The sequence below is a fragment of the Mus pahari genome, chromosome 20 (assembly GCF_900095145.1).
Source record: "Mus pahari chromosome 20, PAHARI_EIJ_v1.1, whole genome shotgun sequence".
Taxonomy (NCBI): Eukaryota; Metazoa; Chordata; class Mammalia; order Rodentia; family Muridae; genus Mus; species Mus pahari.
Window position 1 is genome coordinate 19,076,950 of NC_034609.1, and position 25,064 is coordinate 19,102,013.

The 25,064-nt window shown below is 54.1% G+C and overlaps 1 protein-coding gene across 1 annotated transcript; it reads right to left on the reverse strand.

The window, feature by feature from the left end:
• Positions 1-8,451: 8,451 nt before the first annotated feature.
• On the reverse strand, positions 8,452-24,028 carry Ccdc102a (coiled-coil domain containing 102A). Its single transcript, XM_021220415.1, has 9 exons — positions 23,912-24,028; positions 19,030-19,754; positions 17,390-17,604; positions 15,702-15,810; positions 14,355-14,471; positions 13,754-13,963; positions 12,022-12,192; positions 11,353-11,456; positions 8,452-8,968 (listed from the first exon to the last, which is right to left on the reverse strand). Exons 2-9 carry the CDS (start codon positions 19,609-19,611, stop codon positions 8,839-8,841), a joined length of 1,638 nt encoding a protein of 545 aa, XP_021076074.1. The 5' UTR covers positions 19,612-19,754; positions 23,912-24,028; the 3' UTR covers positions 8,452-8,838.
• Positions 24,029-25,064: the final 1,036 nt, after the last annotated feature.

Sequence of the window (25,064 nt, forward strand, 5' to 3'; positions counted from 1 at the left end):
TCTCTCTCTCTCTCTCTCTCTCTCATACACACACTCATACACACAGAGCCCAGCTGTATGCTTCAAGTCTAACTTGTCCCTCTGGCCTTCCTCTTCCTCCTCCTTCAAAAGGAGTCTTTGTGAGTGTCCGAGTGCCCCGCAGAGGACACCGACACCCTATTTCTCCACCCCCTTGTGGTCTTTTTGCTTTTGTAAACACCACCACAGTGAGCACTTGTGTGGCTGAATATTTGCTCCCACGATTATAGACTGTAACTGCTCACACATGTCCTGGGGTGATATGCCTGAAAGTGAATGGTCTTTGTTCTTGCTGCATTTTGCCAGACTGCCTTGTTGCCATCTCAGGATGGGTATCACCAATGAAGGAAACCTCTCCAATGCCTAAGATCAAAGCCCTTGTACCTTTAATGTGGATTCCTGGATGATAAAGAGCCCAAACACAGCAAGTTGACCAAAGGTCACTGTGATATTTCTGGGCCATTTAAATTCCTTCACACTCCTACTCTGCATTTCACACGTGCCTTGGCCGACAGTTGAATGGATGAAGGTAAAATGATGTGTATTTGGTTCACAACTGAGTCTTATGAACTCGGGGATTTGGGAGCACCCACAAAGGTCTCTCCCCACTAGATAGCAATTACATGGTATCTTAGGGTTTGTATTCCTGCACAAAGCATTATGACCAAGAAGCAAGTTGGGGAAGATAAGGGTTTATTCAGCTTACACTTCCACATTGCTGTTCATCACCAAAGGAAGTCAGGACAGGAACTCACACAGGGCAGGAACTTGGAGGCAGGAGCTGATGCAGAGGTCATGGATGGATGTTTTTTACTGGCTTGCTTTACCTGACTTGCTCAGCTTGCTTTCTTATAGAACCCAGGACTACCAGCCCAGGGATGGCACCACCCACAATGGGCCCTCCCACCTTTGATCACTAACTGAGAAAATGCCTTACAGCTGGATCTCATGGAGGCATTTCCTCAACAGAGGCTCCTTTCTCTGCGATAACTCCAGCTTGTGTCAAGTGGATACACAAAACCATCTAGTACAGATGGGGACTTAGAGGGCTGTGTGTGGGGGGATTGTTTGATAGATTGGTTGCTTGGTTGCCTGATTGATTGATTGGAGGCTCTCTGCAGAGCCAGCAGAACCGTGTTGGCATAACCCCAAAGCTGTTTTGCGCATTGATTCAGTCCTGGTGAACCTGAGAGCCAACCCACCCTCTTGGTACTAGAGCAGTGCTAACCACTGGACTTGTGACCGACAGAGGTTCGGGGGTGGAGGAGGGACAGAAGTAGATGCTCTTACCTCTCAGCCCAGCAGCCAGGGATGGCAGTGGAAGGGAAGAGGTGCCAGGAGTGGGCGTGGCCCTGACCATCAGTGTGACTGGGGAGGATCCAGGGTCTCCATTCAACCTATTCCTTGGGGCTTTCTGCTGCTCCTGCCTTCACAGAGCTTGGCTAGGTCTGGGAGAAACGTGTAAGAGCAGTGAGCTGGCCTCACGGGGACTTCCCACCACCTTTTCGGGAGTCAGCCCCAGCCAGCTAGCATCCAGAACTAAAGCTGGCATCATGGCCTCAGCCGCCAGCGGTGCCCCCCTGGCGCCTTGGCTGGTGCTTCTGCATCACTGTGTGGCAGCCCTTCCACTTTACCAGGGTGTGCTTATCCATAAAAAAATTAATGGTCCCTGCGAATAAAGAGGTACAACAGCAAAGGAAGGCTTTTTAGACAATCAATTAAAAGCCTAGGAGAGAGATTATCTCATTGAAATATCAATTTTTAATAGCCCTGCATCTTTGAGTTTCCTCTAAAAAAAAAAAAAAATACTTTGCCCAGGCCATTAGCCTGCTTGCCTATGACTTTGACTTCTACTGCCTTGACAGAGCAGGGGGCACTCCCCATAGCTGGGCCCGAGCAGAACGCAAGTGATGGCTCACTTGTTCAATAGCTCTTTCGCTTACTTACCCACCCGTTCATCCTGGGCAGTGAACTCAGCTGGGCTCGGGTAACCTGGTGTGCCAAAAGGAGTCACAGGTGAGTGAGGGACCAGGTGACCATGTCAACAGTCACAGAAGTTGAAGCCAGTTGGAAAAAGTGATTATCAAGGCGAAGAAGGGGAGGAGACATGGAAGACTGGAACAGGAGTCTGGGTGGCTGGTATAGCTGGAAACACTTGATACCTCCTTGTCCTTGGGAAGTGGCATTTGAATGAGACTAGAAGCATGTGAGGAAGGAATGGTCCCTTGAGGAAGGAAAGGTCAGAAGGAATAACATGCCTAGTGGCTCTTAGGATGAAAGGGGTTTTGCAGGTTGAGAAAGGAGACTGAGGCTGGAGTGATGAGGGGTTGGGGTGAAGCAGGAAACCTGGAAAGGGATATCCTGAACCTCCTAGTTCTGCAGGCCCAAGAAGGGGTGTGTGGCACACTCAAGTGTCCCATGAGCCTCTGGGACAGTGATGTGCACATACCTGCTTTGGAACCCCAGTTCGAATTGTGCTCCAGAGCTACTAAGACGCCCCAGGAGGTTGCTAAAGGCCTTGACTTGAGTTCCTTACCTGCAAGGTCGAAGAACAACTTGATTGTCCCCCTGGGCAGTCAGGGGTGTGGCAGATGACCGAGACAGATGGCCCCACCCAGCACCTCCTCTCTTCTGCCCAACTTCTCTTGGCAGCCTCTTCAGTTTACCCCTCAGGGGCTTTGGGATCAGATAAGCTCTATGTGATGATGGGTTCCCACCAGCCAAGTTCCCAAGAAGATAGCTACACCCCCCAAACTCCAGCGCTCCAACCAGCAAAGGGGGCCACAAATAGTCAAAGCTGACTCCTCCGGTCCTTCCTCATGGAACTAACCTCCAGACACCGAAGTAACCATCAGGTTGGGGGTCTGCGATTGCACTGAGAGGGAGAGACTGGGTGGGGTGGGGCTGTCTTTGCTCTTGGTCAGGACTCCAACCCCAATATGGACACTTGTATGTTCCCTTTCTGGACAACTGACTTTCCACACAAAGGGGACAAGTTGTGAGGAGACACTCTGCTGAAGGCTTGGCACGTGTGTCTTCTCTTTTCCCATAGGCTCCCGCGGTTTCCACCAGTGTGGAAACCAAGGCTCGGAGACTTGATGCTTCTTGCTTATAGTGTAGGCAATCCTCATCTACTTGATTGCTATCTTCCTAGTTTATTCCCCACCACCCCTAACCCGTGTGTGTGTGTGTGTGTGTGTGTGTGTGTGTGTGTGTGTGTGTACACGCACGTGCGTACAAGGTCATGTACGTGGAGACATAGATCAACATCAGGTGTCATCTTCAATCACTTTTCACCTTTTTTGTTTGTTTTTGTTTGAGACAGGGTTTCTCTGTGTAGCTCTGGCTGTCCTGGAACTTGCTCTGTAGAACAAGCTGGCCTTGAACTCGGAGATCTGCCTGCCTCTGCCTCCTGAATGCTGGGATCAAAGGTGTACACTACCCCTGCCAGGATCTATCTTATTTTTTTTGAGACAGGGTCTCTCACTGAATTAAGAGCTCACTGGTTCAACTACTCTGGCCGGCCAGTAAGTCATTAGATCCTTCTGCCACCCAAGGCTAATAGTGCAATCATACCTGTTTGTTTTGGGTTGTTGTTTATTTGGTGTGTGTGTGTGTGTATGTGTGTGTGTGTGTGTTTTGTTTGTTTAAATACGGCATCTGATTCTGTAGCTCAGGCTGGTCTTGAATTTTCAGAGTGACCTCTCTGCCCTAGCTCTGAAATACAGGAATTATAGCCTGGAACCCCCACACCTAGCTTGTCCGCTATCCCTTCCTGCCTGCTTTTATATCAACTTGACACTTGACACAAGCTAGAGTCATCAGAGAGGAAGGAGCCTCCGTTGAGGAAATGCCTCCATAAGATCCAACTAAAGGCATTTTCTTAATTAGTGACCAATGTCGGAGGGCCTAGTCCGTTGTGGCTTGGGACATCCCAGGGCTGGTCATCCTGGGTTCTATAAGATAGCAGACTGAGCAAGTCATGGGAAGCAAGCCAGGAGGTATCACGCCCCCATGGCCTCTGCATCAGCTCCTGCCTCCAAGTTCCTGCCCTGCGTGAGTTCCTGTCCTGACTTCCTTCAGCGATGTGGAAGTGGAAGCCAAATCGACTCTTTCCTTCCCAACTTGCTTTGGTCATGGTGTTTCGTTCAGCACAGCAGTACAGGTGTGAACCCCCCATTCCCCAGCTCCCCTTGACCAAGATAGTCTTCTCCCTTCTTTGTGGTGCTGAGGGTGGAACCCAGGGCTTTGCACAAGCCAAGCAACTGAGCTCAACCCCTTGAGTTAATAGAATCTAGGAGCAGGAACCCAAGGATCAGGAGCTATTGGAAGGATCTGTGATTCTCAGGATGGAGCTACAGGGTTAGGGATAACCTCGCTAGACCTCAGCTTCTAGATGATGAAGTTCTAACTCCACGGTCCTAAGTGAGAGGGTGGAGTCAGGCTTGGGATGAGAAAGGACTCTGCAGAGTACCCAAAGCCTGGTTGGTAGCTGTGGTGGCATCCTTAGCTCAGCACCCCCCCCCTTGCCTCCCTTCACCAACAAGTTAATCAGCAACTACTCAGAACCAGGCTTTAGAATCTCCTGGATCCTAGTCCCGACTTGTCACTCACTATCTGGCCCCTCCCCTCCACGGTCTCAGTTTTCCCATCTTCCCCACCACCCAGGCGCTTGTGTTAGGGTTCAAAAGCACAGGTGGGAAGGAGCATGGTTGCAAAGCCTCCGTCTCCTCTGCTGGGGCTGACCCAGGAGTCCTGCAGCCAGGAAACCCTCGGAGGTTGAAGTCCAGTCCAGCTAGAGACAGATAAATAGTTCCCAAGCCCTCATGGTTCGGTCTGGAATCCAGCATCCAGGCTGACCTGCATCAAGGTTACTCTGGCCACAAGGCTAGTTCAGAGATGGTCTTTGGGAAGTCAGCAGGGGAGGGGGAAAGAAGGGCGCCCAGCAGGAAGGCTGTCTAGACTAAGTGTCAGGGTGCTAAGAACACTTAGAAGATGTGCGCAAGGTGAGAGCTGGTTCCTCGGTTGTGTGGATGCAGCAGTGGACAGCCATGGCTAATTAATTCTTGGGTGGGGAGGGAGCCCTGTCCCTGTGAACCAGCAGCTCTGCTTACACCACGGAGATCACCAAGTGCAGCGGTGGCTCTGGACTGGAGGAGGGCTGGAAGGCCTTTCCAGGGAGCCCCTGCTCCCTTGAGAGGCACCTCCCTGGGGCCAGGGAGGCAGCTGGCATCTCGCAACCCTGCAATTAGTAGATAAGGTCGCAGTCTTCTGCTGATGGTGGTGGGGAGTGCGGTGGGAGCGGCAGGCCTAGCTGCAGCTGGCTCCTGGGTGCCTGCCTTCAGGCTCCACCCCGTGCTTCAGATTTGCTGGAATGGCTGTCTGTCAGCCTCAGGTGGGCTAGGCACTAGGCTCTTGGGTGGCTGTGCAGAACAGCGGAGGAAGGCAGAAAGAACCTGGGCAGTGGTCTCATAGGAGGTGGACTTGGCCAGCCCATGGGTGTGTTCCCCTTTGTACAGAGAAACTACGAGAAGACAAGACACGTAGCCAGTGGGAGTATGGGATGGGCCATACATATGTCATGCAAATCTGGGGGTGTTCCAGTGAGAATGCCTAATGAGGTCTTGGCTGGAGAGCAAGGGCAGACTCTGGGGTTCCACACACAATGCAGAGGGATGAACCAGACCTGGGATGCAAGCCCAGCCTGCCTGAGAACGTCAAGGCCTTGAATGAGGGGCATTGAGGGTCTGGGTGGCTGCTGCACAGAGTCCCTGGGCTGCCTGTTCTCTCCAGAAGATACTACCACCACCCCAAACAAACCAAACCCAAACCAAAAGCCAAGTAGCTGTGGTGGGCCAGATTCTGGTTTCAGTTTTCTATTACCTAGTTCTCCATTCTTCCCCATCCCACCCCACCTCCACCACCGCATTTTTCAAGATAGGGTCTCACTATGTAGCTCTGGCTATCCTGGAATTCACTGTGTCAAGCAGGCTTGACACTCATAGGTCTGCCTCTCTCTAGGATTAAAGGCTTGCAACCCTACACTCAGTTTATCCTTCCTTTCTCTATCTCTCTGTCCTTCCTTCCTCCCATCATCCCAGGATACTGTGGTTGGTGGGGTGGGGTGGGGGTACCAGACAAAACAGGATTCAGCCTGGCAAGAAGTGGGTAAGACCACAGGCTCCTTATCCTGGATGGGTGGCCTGGGCAGGCTCTGCATTGAGACTGCCCAAATCAGGATGAGACCATGGCTACTCAGCTGGGTAGTGGTGGTTGCTCCCTCTGAGCCCCTGGATTCCAGCATAAATGGGACAGGGATAGTGGTATACCATAGTGGTATACTGTCGGGTAGGGAAGCCTGGGGAGAGCTGCCTGTGAAACTCTTGGCAGTCACCCTTCCAGCAACCCAAGTGACAAGTGTCCTTGGCATGGCTTCACCTCACACTGGCTGCCTTCTGGCTCCCCCTTGTAATGTTCAAAAGGGACCCTGCCCTCAAATGGCCTCCCTAAGAGATAAGGCTGCAGGGGCTGGTGGGGACTGAGGCACAGAAACGCCTCTTACCTCCTGAGAGCAGCTGTAGTAGCCACATGGGAGCAGGGGACGGTGTGGTCAAAGGTGCTGATGGCTCAGGAGAGGGAAACCCACATTTGGATGGGCAGACTTCCCATGACTAATATTAGCAGCACATTAAAGATTTTCCTTAAGGCACCATGTGAGCCAAGGCTAATGCTTCGGGTGCGCCATGACCCCTGGATGACTTTCACTGAAAGTAGCAGTGACCCAAGAAAGGCCGTGAGTAGCACCCAGCCCCCACACTCCACCCCCACCCCCNCCCCCNCCCCCAGCCCCTACATTCCCCAAGCCTTGCTCCGCTCCGGAGGCTTCCCTTTCCCAGACCATTCTCCGAGCAGCCTGGAGGAGAGATATAGACAGTGTAAGGAGGCCCCTGCTCCACACTATCTCTCTGGAGGTGCCAGAGAGTCTGGGGGAGCCAGGCTCTGCTCTGTGTCTGGGAATGGCAGCTGTCAGTGAGGGCCTGGCTTCTAGCTCCTGGGGGGTCAAAGGGCAGCACTCTCAGACTTTTCTTGGCCTATTTCCTGTTTGAGAGAGGAAGAAGAAACCTCCCTGGCAGGAGAGGGTCCTTTCCTGCTGGGCTGCCTCTTGAGGACTGGTTTCCGGCACCGGGTCTGGGGTGGGGATGGCCTCTTTTTCCTTTCCTCCTTCACCTGCGAGCCCAGGAGGGCCTTGGAGCCTCTGACACCCCACCAACACCATCAGCTAAGCCAGCTGAGGATGACGCTGGACTCTGGCTCCCTGCTGGGCCCCTTAGCACCTTAGCTACCTGGGCTCAGGGCACTGTGGATCCTAGCAGTGTAGCCTCCAGGGACCTTCTTGACCAGCTCACACAGAGATAAAAGTCTTTAAGGCAGCTCTCCATTCCGAACAGTGAACCCTTTTCTGAACTCAGTTTAACTTCTCTTTGTGCATGGCATGAGCCTCTTTAATGCCCCCCACTCCCCAGTACGGGAAGCTACCACCTGCCTGTTGGAGCAATCCTCACAAGATCCCTGAATTCCCCTTGACTTCAGGAAAAAAAAATTGGGGGTGGGTGATGGTGGTGGATTCAAGACAGGGTTTTCTGTATAGCCCTGGCTGCCCTGTAGAGCAGGCTGGCCTTGAACTCGAGAGATCCGCCTGCCTCTGCCTCCAGAGTACTGGGATTAAAGGCATGCGCCACCACTGCCTGGCTAACTTTTATAAATTTAAGTGTCTGCTGCTGTATTTTCAGTCGCCCTCTCCTTCAAATTCTATATACATCTGTTACAACCAGAGGGTTTCACATCTCCTGTGAGTGAGTTTCCACCAGTCTCCTAATCGTGCTGCAATCAGCTCTCCACCCTGCTGGCAAATCCTCCTGCCTCCAGGGAGAGTAACATAGTTTTGCATTTACAAAATCAATTACTATCATTACTAGTGTGTGTGCACCTGTGGAGGTCAGAGGCCTTTACGGAGTTCATTCTCTAAGCCCATCTTTACTCCGGCTCCGAGGATCGAACCTAGGTTGTCGGGCTTGCATTCCAAGTGTTTTTACCCAGTGAGCCACAGGATACTAACTTCCAGACGGGAAACCTGAGGCTCAGAGAAGGTGAGGGATGACCCCGTGGTTGCACAGTCAGTCAAGGGTAGAGCAGGGATTTGAACCCATGAACTGAAATCTCTTCTTATCCAGATAAGAAGGGTATCACATTTCCTTGTTTCCCGACAGACTGGACACCAGATTCCCTCAGCTGCACTGGTACTCAGTCATTCCCTCAACAATCTTGGACTCTGGTTCAATGTTAGGTGTAGGCTGATGCCGACCCCCACCCCCACCCCCACCCCCACCCCCGCTCTTCCTTCCCGAGTCTACAGCACTTTCAGGACTCTACCCCGAGAGCTTGAAGTCCATTTATTACAAAAGTCTGAGTTCATGGCATCTTACTATGAATAGCCCCTTCCAGACCACCAAGCCTCCCTCACCGTGTTCCACCTCTGCACGAAGTCCTGTGCGGGTGGGGTCTTAAGATCTGGGTGCTGGGCCGTCAGATGGGTCCAAGCAATCCTGGGCATATATACAATATACATATCCAATAGGCTCCCCCCTTCACGGGGGGGGGGAGTAGGTAAAACTCCTGACTTCCTGGGAGAGAAGGAAGTGGTTCAAAGCAGGGGTTCGGAACCCAAGCGAGTACAGACAGCCAAGATGGCTGTCAGGGTTTGAGAGGATGCTCCGCTGGGCATCTGTGCACCGGGGCCGGTCCTGTTCCACCCTGGATGTCCTAGGCCACCTGGATTTGCAGGTCCTCATCCTCATCCAGGTCGCTGGCTCCGTCCCCGGCTTCCTCGGTACCAAATCGGGTACTACGAATCTTCCCGAAAAGGGGTGCGTTTTGCTGCTGCCTGCGGAGCCTGAGGGGGTGGGGTGGGGTGGGGTGACAGGTCAGAACAGGAATCATAGAGCATCTGTGCTGGCGGTGGCTGTGCCCTCCTGAGCTGCAATGTACTCTGAGGTACCCGAGCTCGGATGGGGAAACACTATCGTCAGTCACCTCGATTTATGCAAGAGGAGCATGAAGAGCATGAGGGAGTGAAATGACTTGCCCAAAGTCACTCAGACAGGAGTCAGTGGGGATTGGGCTCTGAGCTGCAGTGCCAGTTCTGGTATAGACTGCGGACTCAGAGAACTGACAGAGATGGGTCTGGTTCCTCATACGGATGCAAGAGATCAAGGAATAGAGCGCTGAGCACACCGCATTCTAGTGTCTGCTCAGCCCCAGTTCCTCACAAAATGTGCCAGACAGACCTTGCCCGTTTGAGGAGGAGGAGGAGGGGATGGAGGAAACACACTGCCCCCAACAAGGCAGTAGCTCCGCGCATCTTACTGGAAGGCATGAATTATTAACGCGGCAGGGAGGGGTGGGAGCGCGACTCCATTACTGCACGGTGATTTAGTGCCCTGTCCCGGAACATTAAAGCAAGAAAAGTTACAAACTAAAATGAGGCAGCAATCCTGGGTGGCCCTGCCCGCCCCCGACAGAGGTGCTGGCGAGGCTGAGCAGAGCCAGGCTGCCCATTTTGGGAGTTTATGGCTCCCCAGGAATGTGGCTGAGACTTCTGGAAAGCCCCAGGCTCAGTGAGTAGCCTGCTGAGGGGGGAGGGGGCGATTGACAGCAAGGGTTGGACCTTGAGGAGCTGGGCATCCAATAATCCTGACTCAGGTCCAGGTCCGTGTCTGGGCCCTGTATAAATTTCAGATGTCACTTAAGCTATGGGGAAACTGAGACCCTATAGACTATGCCACATGACCATGAGGCCTGGCTCCAAAGCCCATCCTAACCACAAGCTCTCAGCACACAGTAGCACTAAGTAGATGCTCAATAAACCCGTTGCTAATAACCAGGAGATTCCCACCAGGCCACCCGCTATTGAGCATCAAAGGGCTTTCCCTTGTCTTCCCAGTCCTGAGGGAAAAGATCACCCACTTCTTTGCCTCACAGCAGGCTCTTGACACAGTATCTAGCCTACTTTCCCTCCCAGGAAAGGCAATGGGTGTGGCCAATTAGTACAAATGGTAGCTCAGCATTTGTTGGTTCAAGTTTTGTCCTAACAATTCTTATGAAGGCCAGGATAGCCTCCATTTCCCTTATGTAGCTGAGGATGACCTTGAACTTCTGATCTGCCTCTATCTCTTGAGTTTTCTGTGGTGCTGGGGATCAAATCCGGGTCCTGGAATATTTGCCGACAGCTACTAAGCTACATCCTTAGACAAGTGCAAATGGTGTCCCGGCTCAGGTGCTTTTTCTTTTTCTTTTTCTTTTTTTTTTTTCCCTCGAGACAGGGAACTCACTTTGTAGACCAGGCTGGCCTCGAACTGAACTCAAATCCACCTGCCTCTGCCTCCTGAGTACTGGGATTAAAGGCGTGCGCCACCATGCCCGGCTGACTCAGGTGCTTTTTAAAGATTCAATAAGCTCTCTCCACTTTCACAGTGACTGATCTCCATTTTACAGATGGAGGGTTCCCTGTCCTAAGGTCACCCAGCCTTTCCACCTACCCCAAAACTCTGGCTGCAGGCCCCGGGTCCCTCCACCCACAGGTTAGAAGGCAGGTATAGGTATAGCCACGCTGGCCCTTGGGGCTTCCCAGCTATGACTGTGCGGGGCTCTGCCTGAGTGCTTTGCCATGACCAGGTCATCTTGGAAGTGGAAAGTGTGTGGAGGAAACAGGATTTAGAGCCGGGACAGTGGGACAGGGAGAGGAGAGGTAGCAGTGGGGTGGGGACAGGAGAGGTGGCAGTGCACCACGAGGGAGGATCTAAGTGCCTCTTAGGGGCTGAGGGTCCCAGCCATAGCTGAAGGATTTGGTCTATCACTGTGCTATTTCCAACCCTTCAACTTTTCATATTCCTGTTGTCCCTGGGGTTACCCATCCCCAAGACCGGGGAAGATGGTTCTGTTTCTTACCAAGGACTCCCAACATTCACTAGCCCTGTCCAGAGCCTGGCCTCCTTGGCAGGTGGCCCAGAGCCTCCCTTCTTGGCAGCCCTCCACATACTCACACACTGCTAGCCCGCCTGCCTGCCCAAAGGAGACAATTCCAGAGCCCACAGCTGGGCTGTCTTCCTGCAGCCACTCCCCTCCAGCTTCCTGGCCCTGGCCCTTCCTGTTTGGAGGGGACAGGATTCTCGCCCCAAGAGCTCTTCCTTCTTGGTCTTCCCCTTGGGCTCTCCTGAGGGTTCTGGTCCTTGCCCTGTGTGTGTCCCTCCCTTCCCGCAGCAGAATATCCTTGCCTACCTGGACTGCAGGTGTTCCAGCTGCACCTGTAGGTTCTCGCTCTGTTCTGTCTGCTCGTCCAGTGACCGTTGCAGCTTCCGTGCCTGGTTGTGGGCCTCGTCCAACTGGGGTGAGCAGGACAGAGGACATGAGGAATGGCTCGGGCCTGGCTCAGCCACTCCCCCTGTTCTGGAACCGTGTCTGATCCAGCTCTTGTGCTTGAGGCCTTGCCCTAGGACCACTTCCATTCTGATATCCATCCCTGCAGGCCACCAGCCTCCAGATCTACCCAGCATGCAGCAATCTACCCAGAACACACCCAAATGCCCAGCCACATAGCCTTTCACCCATACTCACCTGCTTCTCATCAGATGCCCTTCCTCCTGTTCACTGACCCACCCAGTCACCAATCTGTGTGTGTACCCATCATCCATTAGACACCTGCCGCTCTACCTCGTTCATCCACACCGCTCTCCATCCGTCTGACAATCTAGTCCTCTGTGCATGGGGGAGTCCTCCTGCCTTCTACCAAACCATTTACACTACCACTCACCTCACTGGCTCATCCACTCAGCTCACCCACTTTCCTTTCTCTCCAGCTGCCCTCACTTCCTCACTGCCAGGGTCCCAGCATACGGGAGTCCGGGTGGGGGTGAACGGCCCGTTCCTCTCAGGCCTGTGGGTACTCACCTCATCCTCTGCTTGGGCCAGCTCTTTCTTGAGCTCTTCCACCCGCAGCCGCAGCTTCTTGACCTCCGTCTCGTGCTGCTCCACACGCCGATTGGCGTGTGCCAGCTCGGCCACCTTCTCTTGGAACTGCTTCTTGAGTTTGCCATGCACGTGCTTCAGGTCTGCCAGCTCCTGCAGGGGTGGGAAGCTCAGGCCATCAGGCCACAGGCTCACTCACCCACGGGGTCTCGTGTCTCCTCTGAAGGGATGCCCCACTTGCTGGGTCATTCTGAGCGCTAAGGCTTAGTGATCAACTGGGGGCTGGCAGTGCCACCTAGTGAGGTGGGTGTGTGACTCAGTGGCTCTACCTGCATGTGGAAATGTAATGAGCCAGGAGGGTGCCCAGTGGACTGTGGAGCTTCAGGTCAGGGTTTGGGGGAGCAATGAGGTCTACAGTCTTAGTGACAAGCATGTGGCATGAAACTTCTGGCTCTGGGGATGAGCTAGACAGGGGAGTGTGGCACGGGAGAAGAGCAGAGGTCAAAGTGGGACAGCCAGAAAAAGAGATGGCCACCCTATTCTGGGGTGTCTCAGTTCCCATTGAGGGACTCATTGGTCCTGTCTAGTCCACCAACCCCACCAGGGTCCACTGTCTGCCATCCCTTGTAGCCTTGGAAACTGCAGTGGCTTCCCACCTTCTGTCCTACCACCTGGCAGCTTCCCGATTCACCCTTGCCGGCTGCTCTCACACTGCAGCCATGGCTCCTGTTTCGTCTGCCTGGGCCCCCTTGTCACCCCTACCCAGACAGAGTCCTCATTTCTTCTGGGACTCCCCTGTTCTCGCTCTACCTTCTGAAAGGTCAGTTTACCACCAATTAACTTCTGCTTCTCTGGCAGACCTCAGCTCAAAGTCACTGTCCCCCATCCATACTCACCCCCGCCTCTAAGGGAAACCTTTTCAGGACCAGGCCTGACCATGTGATGGAGACAACACTTGTTCCTTTAAACCATCATTCATGAAACAGGTAGATACACCCGTCTGCTCATTGCTGCCAGGATCGCACAGTAGGTGTTCAGCATATGGAGCTACTATAATTATCCACTGCTTTATCTTATAGGAGTTTAACAAATGCAGTTACAGGTTGAGTATCTTTTATCTGAAGTGGCTAGGCTCAAACATTTTGGTTTATAGTAATTAAAAAAAAAAATCTCACATAGCCAAGGCTAGCACTGAATTCTCTCTGTAGCCAAGGATGACTTTGAACTTCTGATCCTCCCGCCTCTACCTGCAGAGCACTGGGACTACAGATGTGAGACATCATACTATGTTATATGATGCTGGGGATGGGACCCAGGGCTCTGTGCATGATTGACAGGTACCCCACTAAACTTTATCTTCAGCCTAGATTCCACAGTTTTTGGACTTTTGGGGTATTCACACATACATCATGAGGTCTCCTGGGGACAGGCCCTGGGTCTAAACATAGAATTCACTAGTTGAATACATATGTCACCAGGGCCTGAGGGCAATTTTCTTCAGAATCTTTTCTGCCCTCACATTTTGATTGGTACCGACCACATGTAGGTGTGAAATTTTCTGTTCTTTTAAGGCATCGAGTGGATGCTCAAAGTCGGGGTTTTGGGAGCCTTTTGGATGTCTGGTTTGGGGATCTGGAGGCTCAGCCTATACTGCACTGTCATTCACATGCAGATCATACAGCAGTGTGCTGACTAACTGGATGGCCTGTCCCACCTTGTTCTTCTCGAAAAGAGCGGCCTGGCTGGCCCTGAGGTCACAGTCCAGGGCACTGGCATTCTGCCGCCGTCTGCGGGCCAGAGCCTCCTCCAGGTCTCCAACCTGCGCACGCAGCTTCTTGTTCTCCCGTTCTAGGCCCAGCTTCTCCGTCTCTAGCCGCTCTCTACGGCCCCACTCGGCTGCATTCTCTGCCTGGAGCCTTTCCATCTGCAACAGCGAGGGAGGCAGTGAGACTGGGGGGGGGGGGGGATCAGGAAGGGAAAAAGGGGACAGGATCAGGGGGGGGGGTGGTGGTGGTGGGGACAGGAGTGGAGAGACAAGCTAGATGCACCGCACCCCCCTCTCCTGAAGCCAAAAATGGCACCAGGAAGCAGCTCCAGCTGCAGCAGCTATAATTACGCTGGGCTTTTATTTTTTTCACGGTGTGCAGGATGTGGGGGCGCTTCTGGGTTTTGTGTGGGAAAGGGGGTGCCTCCTGCAGGCTAGGCCCCTGGGGTGTGGACGGGCCCCCACGGCACAGCTGGGACTTCTATCCTTTTCCTACGGACTGCTCGATCAAACCCCTGAGCATTGCCCCTCCGCCCTGCCCACCACTGACCTCACCCCTCAGCTCCGCCATCTTGCGATCCATGCTAGAGCGCGCGCCCAGCTCATCCTCCAGGTCTTCCGACATGCGGCCCAACTCATCCTGGTGCGTCTCCTTTAGGATGCTGAGCTGCGAGGACATCACCCAGCCTGGTCATGAGAACCACCGGGATCTATCCCAGAGGCCGTACTAGAGGTGAGCACCAGGCAAGGTAATGAAGGACTTCTCCGAGTAGGCTGAGAGTTCCTGGTGCCTGGAGATAGCACCCAACTCCTATGCTCTCACAAAGTCCTGCACCATCTTGCTCCCCGCCCCCTGTGCTCCTCCCATCCACTTGGCCTCTTCCCACTGCCCACAAGACTGCACACCCAAGAGGGCAGAGAGCTTGTCCGTCTGCCTTCCCCGCGGCTCTCAACACCAGTGTGTATGCACAGACATCAGAACCGCTGTGGGCACTTCTCCCAAGCTGCTGGTCCACACAAGCACACAGCGAGCCTCTAAGACAATACTGTGGGAGGAAGCCAGGCACAAGGGCATTTTCTACTCAGCTGCACATCGGCTCTCCGCTAGTGTCCTTCTGGCAACTACATTTGCAGTCTGAATAGTGTGGAGCCAGGTTCCCGGATCCCCTAAAGAAGAAGGGAGATTCAAGTAGGTAGGCAGGGGTTCTGGGACTCTTTATGAACTTGAAGAGATTCCCAGGTCTGGGCAATTTTCCAACGCAAGTCTCTGGTCTTTGACCTCCGTGAACCCAGAGGATCCAGCAAGGCTTTCCCAGGATGGCTGCGCCCCCTGGTGGCCATACCCAATCTGTACAAGAGGGAGAAGAGGTAGCCCCATGATCCTCCCTCTGGCAGGATTCTCCAGCCACACTACCTTCTCTGCTTACTCCAGGACTGCTGCTGTGAGCCGCTGAATGCCCTATATGCTGGAGAATGGTTCCATCTAGCTCCTTTAGGTCTTGATTCAAAGAACATCATGTAGGGAGTGGAGGAGGGATGCTGAGTCAGGGTGTCCAAACTGGCCTTGAACTCAAGGCAATCCTCCTGTCTCCGCCTCCCAAGGGCTGGGATTCCAGGTGTGACCCACCAGACCCTGCTCATATGTCATCTTATAGAGGCCCTCCTTGGCCTCCATCCCATCTCCTTCATGCTGTTTGATGCCTTCACAGCTCACAGATGTTACCTGCTGGGGCTATCATTACCCACCTGTCCTGGTCCTCGGAACTACTACGGCTGAGTGTGTGAATTCCATCCTAACTTGTCCCCTAGGCTGGAACCCCCCAGCATGCAGCCACACACACCCCCCCAGCATGCAGCCACCCCCACCAGAATGTCCCAGCCCCACCCCCAGCCTTACTTGCTTGAGCATCTCCTGCTTGGTCTTGCTCAACTCCTCATATTTGATCTTCCATTGGCTAAGCTCCCCCTCCAGCTTCTCAATGTTTTTGCTCAGAGCCAGCTTATCCCTGGGGAGTGGAGAGAGGCGAGCACAAAGACTTTTATTAGACTTCTTTTGTTTTGACTTCATATTTCAGGGAGTATATTAGCTTGACTTTGTTGTTGTTGTTTAAACAATAGACTGTGTTCTCCCTTCTGTGGCTACAAGTCTGAGATGAGGCGTGGGCAGGGGATGTGGTGAGGAAGACCCTATGTCATCCCCTTCCCAGCTTCTGCTGGCTACCTGGTCCATTTGGCTTTCCTTAGCCAAAGATGCAATGATACCCACAGAAGTACTAGTCCAACTGTCATCAGAGCTACGCTTTCTCCCCCCCCCTTTCCTCCCCTGTCCCATGGAACCAGGACTTGATTCATGATAGGCAAGCACTCTACCATTGAGCTAATCCCCTCTTGCTGAGTCCTTAAGTGATTGGTTTTTTAAAGTAAAATCCTACATGTGAACCAAGTATATCATCTATACACTCATTGCCTAGACACCAGAGCTGTGGAATATTCACGAACACCATCAGGTCAGACCCTCTAATGGCCCTCCCCAAAGTCCCTCATGACCTCCATGTTCTAAATCCATGTCAACTAAGTCTTAGTTCAGCCACCCACTCTCCTGTTAAACAGTCTCTCTTGGCTCCTTTTCTCTGCAAATGACTCCCCTTCCTCTTCACTGCCCACTTCCTCTCACCAGCCTTTGAATTTGACAGCACCAGGACCCCACCCCATCACCTTCTCCTTGCCCATCCACGCCCCTGAGTCTCAACATTTCTGCATTTCAAGGCCACCTGTTCATGACCCCTGCCTCTCACCCAGACTCCTCTGGACCTCCAGACCCACCTGCTCACAAACTGTTACTTTGCTGTGCCAAACACAACTCCTCTAACCCTAAGCTCCCTAACCCCCTCTCCGTCCCTGCTTTCTCTGAGCCTGCTACCCTCTCTACCACCAGAAGAAAGCTGGAGGCCACCGTAGGCTACACACAGTCAGCATGGGTTCATGTCCTGAGGCCCTACTTTAAAAACAAAAGGATGGGGGACTAAGAGATGGCTCAGAGGTAAAAGTACTTGCTGATCTTACAATAGACCTAGGGTTGGTTCCTGGCATCCAAAATGGCAGTTTATAAACATCTGTAATTCCAGTTCCAGGGGATCCAATACCCTCTTCCAATATCCATGGGCGCCAGACACTCACATGGTACACACATACACATATAGGCACAAACATACACTCACAGACAGAAGGATGGACAGATACACACACACACACACACACACACACAAAATTACAAAATCTTTATATTAAAAAATGAAAAAGACTGTAGTGGGTTCACTGTTCTAAAATCTTAGTTTGTAGGGTTTGGGATTTAGCTCAATGGTAGACAGAACACTTTCCTAGCAAGCACACGCCCTGGGTTCAGTCCTGTAGTGGGAGGCTGCAGCAGGGAGGGGAGAAAAATGACCAAAAAGACCAAAACAAAAATCCACCCTAACGTAAGTAAAACCTGAGATTGTGCCTCAACGACTTTCATGTGTTATCACTTAGGATTCTGGGGGTGCCAAGCTCCAGCCCCCCCACCCGACCCCACCGCCCATAACTCACTCTCGTTCCTTGAGGAGCACCTTCTGGGACTCATCTAACCGTAGCCGCAGAGCAGTCAACTTGGAGGCATCCTCCTCTGTACTGGCTGTGTCCTCCCAGGGCAGGCGGCGTCCTGAGCTGACCCGAGGGCCCCCCGCTGCCACACTGCAGGTATCCCAGCAGCCCTCGGGCTCCTCTGGTCTGCTCTTCAACAGGCTCTCTACCAGGTCCAGCTCCTGTGGGGACCAAGGTAAGGGACTGCCTGGTCCAGGGCCTTGCTCTGGCCGCCATCCTCATCCTAGCTGAGGCCCTGCTCTGGAATGAGCTTGCTAAGTGAACCGAGGCAGGTAACAACAGTGCCTCCTGGCTCTGGTTTTGTCTTTTGCGTTTCACTTCATTCTCCTCTGGGCCTCCGCCTTCACATCCTGGAAGAACATTGCCAGCTACCAGAGTTTCCTGTTTCCTGGAACATTCCCTGGGAGGGCCCCCATCACCCCAAGTATGCAAACACTGGGTGCAATGGTTGGAACTAGTGAAGCAAGAATTCACACCAAGGCTCGGGATGCCAATCCAGGGGCAAACCTGGGCACAGGGAGACTGGTGGCTCTGAGGACTTGTGGAGGACTGACCTCCCATCCCCCTGACCTCAGATGGTCCTGTGGGGGCACTCTAGCTGCCACCTGGGACAGATGGGGATGCCAGAAAGGAGGGGGTCACACCTGAGCTGGTGTGTAAACTCACACTGTAGACCTGGGGTTCTAAACTGTCCCTGGGGACTCTGGGGCTGTGATGACCACTAAACAAGAGGGCAAAGAGAGCACAAGGCCCTGGTAGCTAGGTTAGAAAAATGTCTCCAAATACCAGGCCATAGGGAGAGGGCTAGGTCAGAGAGGAGAGGAACAGCTAAGAGAACCATTGCTGGGGTCTGGTCTTCTGGGGACCAAAGCTGGGTCCTTGCCTGTGTGGCCCGCCCTTGTACCTGTCATTCTGACCAACTACAGTGTTAGCATTCACCACCAGGGTACAAACCCAGCAGCCGAAGGAACCAACACAGAGCTCAGTTCTGAACCTCCCTGTGTCTCAGGGTCTGCTGTAGGAGATACTGTGACTGTAGGCCCTGAGTGATGGGGACAGCTACCACCACTGCCCAGGCTCAGCAGGTCCCCAGTCTCTGGGCTTCTGCAATGACCATGGATTATGGGTTCTGGCACTTCCTGCAGCTAATTTGTAGGCCTCCTCTCAGTCCCAACTTAACTAACTTGTTTTGTTTTGCTTTGTTTGGGACAGTGTTTCTGCCACCCCTCCCAAAGGCCTGGCACAGGGTCCACATCCTTTTAGGATGAAAGAATGAGGGGTTAGCTCTATCACTAAGCCAAGTTCAAGGATCTCTCCTGTGCTTGTTACTGAAGATTCTTTGATTTTGATGACTTCTAAATGGGGAGGAGGGACAGCTAGAACTTGGGGATCTCCAAAGCAAGGTGACTTTTACCTGCCCCAGATTCCCCCACCACCACCACCATTAAGTGGACGTGGGGCTGACCAGCACCACACTGGAAACCAGATCTTTATTAGCTCTTGTCACTGCTCCCTCCCATCTGGGCCCCTGTGCAACACTGGCCCGAGAATGCCGGCCTTATTCCAAGCCTTGTAGCAGGGCGCACCTGGCTGCCAGGCGGCCTTTCCGCCCCGATGTCGCGCACCGGCTCCCGCTCACGTTCGGGCTCCGGATCGTCGTGTGTCTTGTCGGCCGCACCGCGCGCTCCCCGCAGCCGGGCCAGCTCGCGGCCGCGCGCCTCGCACTCGCCCTGAGCCTCCTGGCGCTCGCGGCGCGCGCCCGCCAACTCCTTGGTGAGCGTATCCAGGCGCTGGCGCAGCTGGCGCACCTCTTCCCGCGCACGGTTGCGCTCGGCGCGCACCTTGCTCCACTTCTCGCGCCAGTTCGCCGTGCAGTCCGACCACCAGCGCATTGTTTTCTCCATCTGCAAGGCTCGCGCGCGTGCCTCCTCCAGCTCCCGCAGCCGCAGCTCCTCGCGGCTCTCCCAGTCGCCGTCGGCCAGCAGAGCGGGCGCAGTCAAGGGGAGTGCGGGTGGCGGACCTGGTGACGGCGTGCCGCTAGGCGGCGTGGGTGGCAGCGAGTCGGTCGGGCCCATGCGCTCTGGGGACGGGCTGCCCAGGATGGTGAGCAGGCTGCTCTTGGACAGCTGCGGAGACTCAGCCAGCCGCGGGCTCGGACCGTGACTCATAGTGAGGCTGGGCTGGCCTTGGGTGCGAACTTGCGGCTAGGCTCAAGGACGGTGCGTAGGACAGAGATCTACATGATCTCACTGCGTGTGATGGATGCCTTGATCCACTACTCTCTAGGATACTCTGGGATGCTTCTTCAGACCTGCGGAAGAACAGGACCATTACTGGGCTGTGCCCACCACCGACAGTCACCCGAATTGGCCCTGTGCGTGCTCAGGGGATGAAGGGGGCAGTACTGGCGGAAGCAGGAGGAGATGTGCTCCAGGGCGACCGAAGTCCAGTAGGGACCTTCAGCCCTGGCTCCAACGACCCTCATACTTTCAAGGCTGCTTTGTTGAGTCACTGGGCCTTTCTGGGCTTCTGCCTTGGGGGGCAGGGCAAGGAAGCCCAGGATTTCTTCATCCGGGTGTGCTTCAGATTCATCTGGACCCTCGCTTAATTAACAATTACCAGTTCTCTGGGCCAGGATGTTTGGCAGGGATGCAGCAGAGACTCTACATTTCAGGAGTCCATGTTTGGGACATATGAGTATTCAAGTAATATCAGCGATACCTCAAGTCTCTCGGGCTCCCCATCCCCACTGTGCAAAGCCACCAACAAGCCCTCTACCACGGAGCCCAAACCAACCACCCTCGTTACTTACAGTACCATACATCTCTCAACCCCAAAGATGCTTGTGTAGACAGTCACCAGCCAGCCACACAGACCCAGGCTCTAGTTCCTGACAGGCAGTGTGTCTGTCCTCTCTGACTCAGAGTCTCGGCCCGTGTGATGACTTGGTAGCCTTGGCGCCCACAAGCATCTAGACATTTCTGCACACACAGACACATCTGGGAACATCCAAGCCATCTCATCCACACAAAACAGGGATAAGTGACACAGTCAGAGCTGTACCTATAGGCACATAGCTATACAATAGAGATATACTTGCACCAGCACATGGATGGGCCCCTAAACATACACTCCTAAGAGAACTCTGAACACACACACACACACACACACACACACACACACTCCTCCTTCCCCAGTTTCCTGGCCCAGTTCCATCAGAACAGACCTAAGAGAAGCAGTACTAGCATCTTTGGGGGAGAGGAGAGGGGTGGGGGTTTGGCAGGAAGCCCAAGTACCAGTCCTGAGGGCAGGCCTTTCCACAGCCCAACAGAAGTGTGGCAGCGGGCGCTGCTGCCATATCCACCGGCTTGGAGCTGCCTGACCTGGCCAAGGGCTCCGCTTGGCTTAGTGAGGACTCCAACTGGCTCCTTCTGGAAAGGCCAAGCCCATGAAACAGGAGCAGGGCAGACATGATCCAGGCCCCTAATGGCTTCCAGGCTGGGGCTTCCAAAGTCAGCCCCGGCCAATCTGGGTTGCCGAGGGGGTAGGGGGTGGGGGGAGGAGGGAATAGGCCAGGAAGGCTGTGAACACCCTCTGCCTTTCTCCTCAGGCAGGTCCGGGACAGGTATGCACACGCAAGGGGGGGGGGGAGGTGCATCTGCCCCTCCCCCATGAGCACACCTGTGCAGACCCCAGTGCAGCTGGCCTCTGCCTAGCAACCCCCACCCCACCCCTCCATTCCCACCCTACTCACATAATAGCCTTGGAAACACTCAAGTAGCTTCGGTAACCCGGGGACACATGCCTCATGCTATAGATAGGCAGACAGGGTCACAGCTGCCGGCCACTTGCCCCTTCCTCCCCAGGTTCGGTGCTTCTTTGTTTGGTGACATTATAGGGGGTGGGCTCCCGATTTATCACAATGCTGACACTGCACTCCAAGCTCAGGGCGGGAGCAGCCCCCACAGACCCAGGGAGTTTCTTTCTGTCTTCATCCTACTTAAAGCCAGGCAGCCCATCCTTCTAACTCAGGTGCCACTACTAGGAAATGCCCGAGATGCCCTGTCCCATCCCACAGCCGGCCATACCTGGCCAGTGGCCTCTCTTATAGCACAGCCTCCCACTCAATGGGACACAAGTGCCTCTTACAGCTTGCATATAGTCCTTGCTTAAAGTCAGCTGGAGGGATGGAGGACGGAGAGCTGTACCCCTGTATCTGAGCTGAGCCGGAGGTCTCAGAGCTCCTGAACTCCAGCTGTCATTCCCTGTTCTCAGAAACAAGGATGCTTTGACTGGACACTCATGTCGGGCCACAGATTCAGTGCTGCCCGCAGGAAGTGACCAATGTCGTCTTTTGTTCACAGACTCATTGGGAAGGTCTCCCTTTCCTTCTACATCCGTAAACTCCTACACACCCTGCAAGACGGACCTGCAACATCTCCTCGCTTGAGAATGCTCTCCTAACCTCTGGATACTTGGTGCTAGTTTCCCTAAAACACCAGCAACTCCTTCTTTGGGGGCAGCGGTTCTCAACCTGTGGGTCACGACCCCTTTGGGGGGGGGTCACAAATCAGACATCCTGCATATCAGATATTTATATTATGATTCATAACAGTAGCAAAATTGGCTATGAAGTAACAAAAATAATTTTCTGGCTGGGGGTCACCACGGCATGAGGAAATGACTTAAAGGGTTGCAGCATTAGCGAGGTTGTGAACCCCCACTTTAGGGAGTGTGCATTCTGTGAAGCGTTCGAAGGCTTCTTGATCTTGTTAGCTATTTGAACAGGGCTGAACAATGTGCTGTGTGAATGTGTCCTGAGCCTATGGGAGATGGATAAAGGTCCTTTTAGGTGGGGGGGCCTCCTGTGACCAGACAGAGTTTGGGAGAGCTGTGTCATCCTAAAAATCAGAAGTCAGGTTTTCAGCCAGGTGCTGATACAGGTAGGTAGGTATCTAAGCCCATCTGTGGCCAAGATCAGAGTCAGGTGTCTGAGCTCTGGCTGGAGGAACTCTCTGATGGGGAGTAGAAGGAGATATTCAACTTTGTAGTCTGCCCTTTCTCAGAATCCACTGAGAGGAATGAGAAACACTAAGTCCTGGATGGGGACCAGCTGAGGTTATGGGGAACCCAGGACCTCCACAGCTCAGAATCCTCCCGTATCCTTTTAGAATCTTTCAGGTGGACTCTGGGGTAAGCCCAGGGCCACAGGCCTAGCTGTGGGTAGGGATTAGAGCCCAGCAGGAAACCACAAGGGGACTTGCCTGATTGGATAAGTGCAGGGCCCAAGGCTGGTCAGCCCGCAGACTGTGGGTTGTCCGTCCCTCTGACCATGGATACTGAGAGAGCCCAGCTTACAGATGCTGGACCTCCAGGGAAGAAACGGAGGAGTGGGGTAGGGAGGAGAGCAGGGTTTCTATGCTAGAACAGAGCTTGTGGCTGGGTCGTGACTACCTGAAGAGCTCCATGCGCCCCCACCCTGAGCGCCTTCTAGGGAGATCTTCAGATACTAGGCGCGTCAAACAAACATGACTTGGAAAAGTGGAAGCCTTCACCTACTCCAGCCCCAGGACTCTCAGCAACTCTTGGCATCACACATTCGTATAGAACAGACATTAACCCTAGCGTTGCTATTACACACCGTGTGGTATATGCAGGTCCCTGGCCTTTCTGGACATCAGTTTCCCTAGGTATTGAGAGGCACCAACAAGATTAATTCTTCCAGCAGGTGGGTAGACTCTATGCCAATAAAAACCCATCATACTCCTACAAAAGCTCAGTAATCCGGGTCGAATACGGGACATACACTTAGGCAAACTGAAGTCCCGGGATGGGGAAGAGTGCTACCCCTCGGCACAACCAGGGCAGTGGGCTGCTGAGGCCCTTCCCTTCTCTTAACATCAAACCCTTGCCCCACTTGCCCGCATTCCTTCCCGAATTTAAGTTTTCAGCTTTCCAGGGCCCAGTCCCTACTTGGTAGCCCCTTCGCGGGCCACCAGCCCCGCTCCCCCTAGCGGCTGGAGGGGGTGCGGGGGTCCGGTCCTGCAAGACGCGGTCCCGCCCACCCCACCGCTTGGTTTCCATTGGCAGCGCAACGCGTTTAGGCGTAAAGCCGTGCTCCGATTGGCCAGTGCCACCCGTCCGTCCGGCACTCGCCATGGTGACCACGTTGGGTCCCCCGGGAGAGTTCCACATTCCGCCCCCGCCTGCCACCCCCCCTTCCTGGCCCTGCCGGCATTCCACGGGCGTCCCCTCCCCCACTGTCCCCCACTGGGACCGGCTTCCACGGGGATGGAGACGGGCCGTGGGACTCCAAGGGGGGGAATAAAAAGTTGGGCTCAAGTTTGGGGTGCGGCGGGCGCCGCCCCGGCTCCTGTCCCTTGTTGCAAAGTTCTTCCCTCGCGTGAGCGGCTCCGAAACCGCAGCGAGTCCCCTGTCGCGATGACCTACCCTGCCGTCCCCACTCACCTCGGGCCAGGGCCGGGATTCCGGACGTCCGAACTGCTGCTCTGGGTGGAGCGGGCGCGGGGCTGGCTAAGGCGGCCGTCAGGAGGCCAGGGGAGGGCCGCCGAGTCTCCTCCTCCTGCCAGGGGAGGGGAAGGGGAGCGGGCGGGGGCCCCTCGTGGGGCGCGGTCTGCTGCGGGCTGGGGCCAGGCAGCCGGACCCCCCTGGCCCGCCCAAGCATGGGGTCGCCCAGGCAAGGTCCGCGACCTCGGCTTTCCCGCCAACCACGGTCCAGGTGACCCGGGACAGGAGTGGGCACCATGACCCACGAGGAGCTTCACTAAGTCCGAACTTTGGTTAACTGCATTACTCCCAGTGCTAGCGCTGACACCGACTGAACCTGGGCCAGAGTCCATGTCCTCACTGGGCCTCAGTTTCCCTTATTTGTACAAAGCGACTTCAGGCCTATAAAGGAGCGTGATGGGGACCTACTCCCACTGCGGAGTTTTTTCCCTCTGGTGTGCGATGGTGCTTGGCAGAGCCCTCTGACCTTCTTGTGCACGCCCATTGAGGCACTCTCTCGCTCCTTGGGATAGGGTGTCTGTAGTCTCGCCAGGGAAGAGGAAGGTCAAGATGGTATCTCCCCATCACATCCTGCTGCGAGGTCGGTCTGTCTTGCAGACAGGACCAAAAGTCACAAAAACGTGTGGGCAGCTAAACTGGGTTGGGTTATTGTCCAGAAAAGATAAAGGTTATGAAGATAAACGAATCACATACCTCTTGGTTAAGAGTGTTTTAATTCTAATCATGGTCACAAGCCTAGCGGTTGGTGAAGACTGAATCACATACTGAGTGTTGATTTTTTTTTTCCCCCTCACGGAGTTGAGCAGCAGCGCCCTTCCTACTGATTTGCTGTAAGAGATTGCTTTTTGTTTTACAAACATACCGGGGTTAGCTGGATATGGTGCTGCACACCTTTAATCCCAACACTTGGGACATCTAATCCCAGCATTTGGGAGGCAGAGGCAGGCAGATGTCTGTGAGTTTGAGGCCAGTCTGGTCTACTTACATAGTGAATTCTAGGAGAACCAGAAAACCCCTGACTTACAAAAGTAAATAAAACAAACAACCAAACAAACTAGGGCTTCCTCAAAAACAAGGATCCTTTGACCTTCCC